Below are 3429 nucleotides of genomic sequence, written 5' to 3'. Positions count from 1 at the left end.
AGCTGCTCGGGACGACTGGGTGCAAACCGGACGGACAAAACTGTTTGAATGTTTGAAAAGGAGAAGAAATAAATGGAACGAATTGGTACAAAAGCTGTACAAACATCGCTCTCTGCGGTCGCCACAGCTCGCATCTATCCAAAGCAAGATGCGGCACCGTGCGTTCTCTTTCAGAGAAGAAGATGCAGCACGGTCGCAATTGGGCACTCGCAGAGAACGTCACGTCGGAGCGGGGAGCTGGACAGGTGCATGTACGTACGTGCATGGACCGTGTGCGACGCAGACGTACAGAGCGGCCGGTCGACCGCTCGATCTGCGCCGTGCAACGCGATGCGTGCGCGACGCCGACCGGACGGTCTTCGCGCGTGCACGTGCGGCGCGCTGTCGCAACAACGAACGCCAATTTCACATCCCGGTGAACGCAGCTCGTGTTTCTGTCCAGAGTGCATCTTTTCGTCTTATTAGTGTGTTCGCGTCTGCTTTTTCTTTCACGGAGAGTGATGTAAACGCTTTTATATTTCTTTCACGGAGAGAGCAGTTGCGTCTACCGATTTGGTGTTTTTTTTCTCGTTTCTACTCCGTAATTCGTTGTGCAAGCTAGTGTGATGGTTTCTGGGGACGAAACTGAGGCACTAGCTTTTCCTATAAAAAAACATCTGAGATTGTCTCGATCGATCGTGTACCCATACGAATCCTACAACAGTGCCAATCAACAGATCCAACCCATATAAAAGAGAACATGATACGAGCGTCAACGTCGAATGTTAAGCTAGATGATACGCGGATCTCCGAATTCATATATATACACACATGTTGCTTTCGGGATCTCAGCCTCCCAATTTGTTTTTATCCTCACGACAGCTCAGAAATGCAAGTTTACGCCGCCTCTGATCTGAGCCGGTCAAGCAAACAAACAAACAATCGAATGCATGGTCCCGGCCGGCAGCTTGTTTTACCTGTTTGTTTTGCCAAATCTGAAGTGTTTCCCTGGCAGCCTACTCACCACCCACCTGTTTTGATTTTATACCCCAACTTTCACAAAACCTGATGTCGACTCGAACGGCAATTATCAGATCCTATGAAACTTCTCACAATCCAAACCTGTCACCCAGTTCAACGGGGAGCAACACGAGGTCGTTGGCGTCCTCCCACGCGCGATCCGGATAGTTGGGCGACCGATGATTGGCCCCATGGATTTTCATGGACTCCCATCCCATGCATGATTCCATCCATCCACCCAGAAGAAAAAGTAAGCGACTAGTAGTAGTACTCCTGGTGGTGCTGGTGCGGCCGGTCGACACCTGGTCCGTCCATGTCCATGGACCGACGGGGACGTCCGACTCCACACGAATCTTCCAGGGCGGCTCGTAAGCGGCGTAATCAAGTGCCGACACACGCGCATCATTAGCCCGATAAGACGCAGCATCACCCACGCCCCGCACTAATCCCCCGCGGGCCCCACGCTAAACCCAAACCTCGTGAGCACCTCGCACCGGTCCACTCCACTGACGCCCATCATATGCCGTACGCACGAGGCAGTACGCCTGACCCGCCCGCCCGGCGGTGGCCGGCGCAGGTGGAGGACGCGGCCCACCACCGCCTGATCTCGGCCGCGGCACGCCGACGCGATGGGAGACGCACCACGGTACGCTGCGGGCCACGTCGGCGGCCCACCACGGCCGCGGCACGCCGACACGAGGGGAGGCGCACCACGATACGCTACGGCGGTGGCGGCTGGTGATGCTGCCTCTTCTTTTGAGGCGGGTGGGAACTGGGACCTGGCCGCCGTGTTCGGTGTTCCTCTTGGAAAAGCGAACGAACTTGCACTGCCGCTGCTGCTTTCCTGGAATCCGTCCGGCCATGATGATGTGGGGAATCAAGATGAAGAAACAGAGAGAGTGCGTGCATGGAATGATTCTTGAAGCTTTCATTTTGTTTGCCGCTCGGTATCTTCTTCCTTTACAAACACTCTTTATATCTCAACTTCTCAAGGGAGCTACTACACACATGGCCATGCGCCATGCTTGGCTGCACGCACACCCTTTGTCTAAGCTCGCCGTCGCGGCCCCTACTTAGTAACCCCCTGGCCGAGCTGACTGCGACGTCGCGCGCGGCTCCATTATTGGTAGGGTTGGCCCCCGAGCTCGCCCGGCATTTCACCGAACACCTTGCCTGTCGGATCCACGCTTGCTTCCCCATGTCTTTCTTCTTGAACTGACTGAACTGAACTAGTATCTGCTTGCTCAGTGAGATGGTTGATGCTCTGCTACCGCTAGCTAGCTCGCTGCTGGTTGCTAACGACGACTAATTAAGACGCACTAGTACTAGGTATGTAGGCGGCGGGAGGAGGAGGAGAACTGAAGAATCGGCGGGGGTTTACAGCGGTTCACTGGTCGTCGTCGGTGTCGGAGGTGGGCTCCCGGTTGAGGTCGGGGTTCTTGGCCCGGCGGCGCTGGGACGGCGACGGCGGGGCCGGGGGGGCGCCGCCCATGCCGATGCCGACGCCGATCCCGCCGGAGTGGAGCGCGTCGACGCGCGCGCCGACCTCGGCGGCCTTCTTGCGGATGGCGGCGGCGGTGAGGTCCCCGGGCGCGGCGGCGGCGGGGGCGCCGTCGAGGAGCTGGTCGGGGAAGTTGAGGCGCGCGGAGCGGCCGCGGAGGTAGAAGACGGCGGTGTCGTAGGCGCGCGCGGCGGCGACGGCGGTGGCGTAGGAGCCGAGCCAGATCCGCGACCGCTTGTTGGGCTCCCGGATCTCGGCCACCCACTTGCCCCACTTGCGCATCCGCACCCCGCGGTACTGCCTGCCCCCGCCTCCCCGCCCCGCGGGGACGCCGCCGCCGGACGAAGGCGCGCGGGCCGAGAGCGGCTGCGCGGCCGTGGGGCGCTGCTGCTGCGGCGCCGGCGCCGGCGGGTAGAAGGCGACCGTGGCTTCCCTCTCCATGGTGCCTGCACACCCCAATTCGGCGGCGGCTCCTAGGGGGGGATGGGCTGGTTGGTTGCTGGTGCGGCGCCTGCCTGAGGCGTGGGCTCTCTGCCGCTGTGTGTGTGTCGGCCTCTCTCTCTCCTCTCTCTACTGGTACTGGGCCTAGGGGTGGTGGGGTGGGGTTATAAATAGAGGCGATTAAGTGCGTGGCGCGGTGGGGATTAGCGAGCGGGGATGGGAGGCGGTGTCGAGCTGGTGGGTGGGGGATTAGGGCCAGTGGTGCGGTGATTCATCGAAGCCGCTGGATGGATTTCTTTCTAGCCGGTGCGTGAGTGAGTGACTCGCGACAGACGGGTTTTGGTGTGACGCCGGTGGGATAGGGTGCACCCGACCGCCTCGCCGTCTCTAACACGGAAGTACTGACTGGAGGTCGGCGCTTGCAGCTCTGAGATTCTTGGATTGGCATCGTCCCGCCTTGAGCTATCAACTTGTGCGATACTCGATCG

The 3429-nt window shown here is 59.6% G+C and overlaps 1 protein-coding gene across 1 annotated transcript; it reads right to left on the bottom strand.

Moving 5' to 3' along the window:
* Window positions 1-1903: 1903 nt before the first annotated feature.
* On the bottom strand, window positions 1904-3085 carry LOC123162484 (ethylene-responsive transcription factor RAP2-9). Its single transcript, XM_044580264.1, has one exon. It carries the CDS (start codon window positions 2939-2941, stop codon window positions 2387-2389), a length of 555 nt encoding a protein of 184 aa, XP_044436199.1. The 5' UTR covers window positions 2942-3085; the 3' UTR covers window positions 1904-2386.
* Between the last annotated feature and the right edge of the window lie 344 nt (window positions 3086-3429).

Source organism: Triticum aestivum, chromosome 7B, assembly GCF_018294505.1.
Source record: "Triticum aestivum cultivar Chinese Spring chromosome 7B, IWGSC CS RefSeq v2.1, whole genome shotgun sequence".
NCBI classification, from domain to species: domain Eukaryota; kingdom Viridiplantae; phylum Streptophyta; class Magnoliopsida; order Poales; family Poaceae; genus Triticum; species Triticum aestivum.
This window is presented reverse-complemented; position numbering and strand designations above follow the sequence as displayed.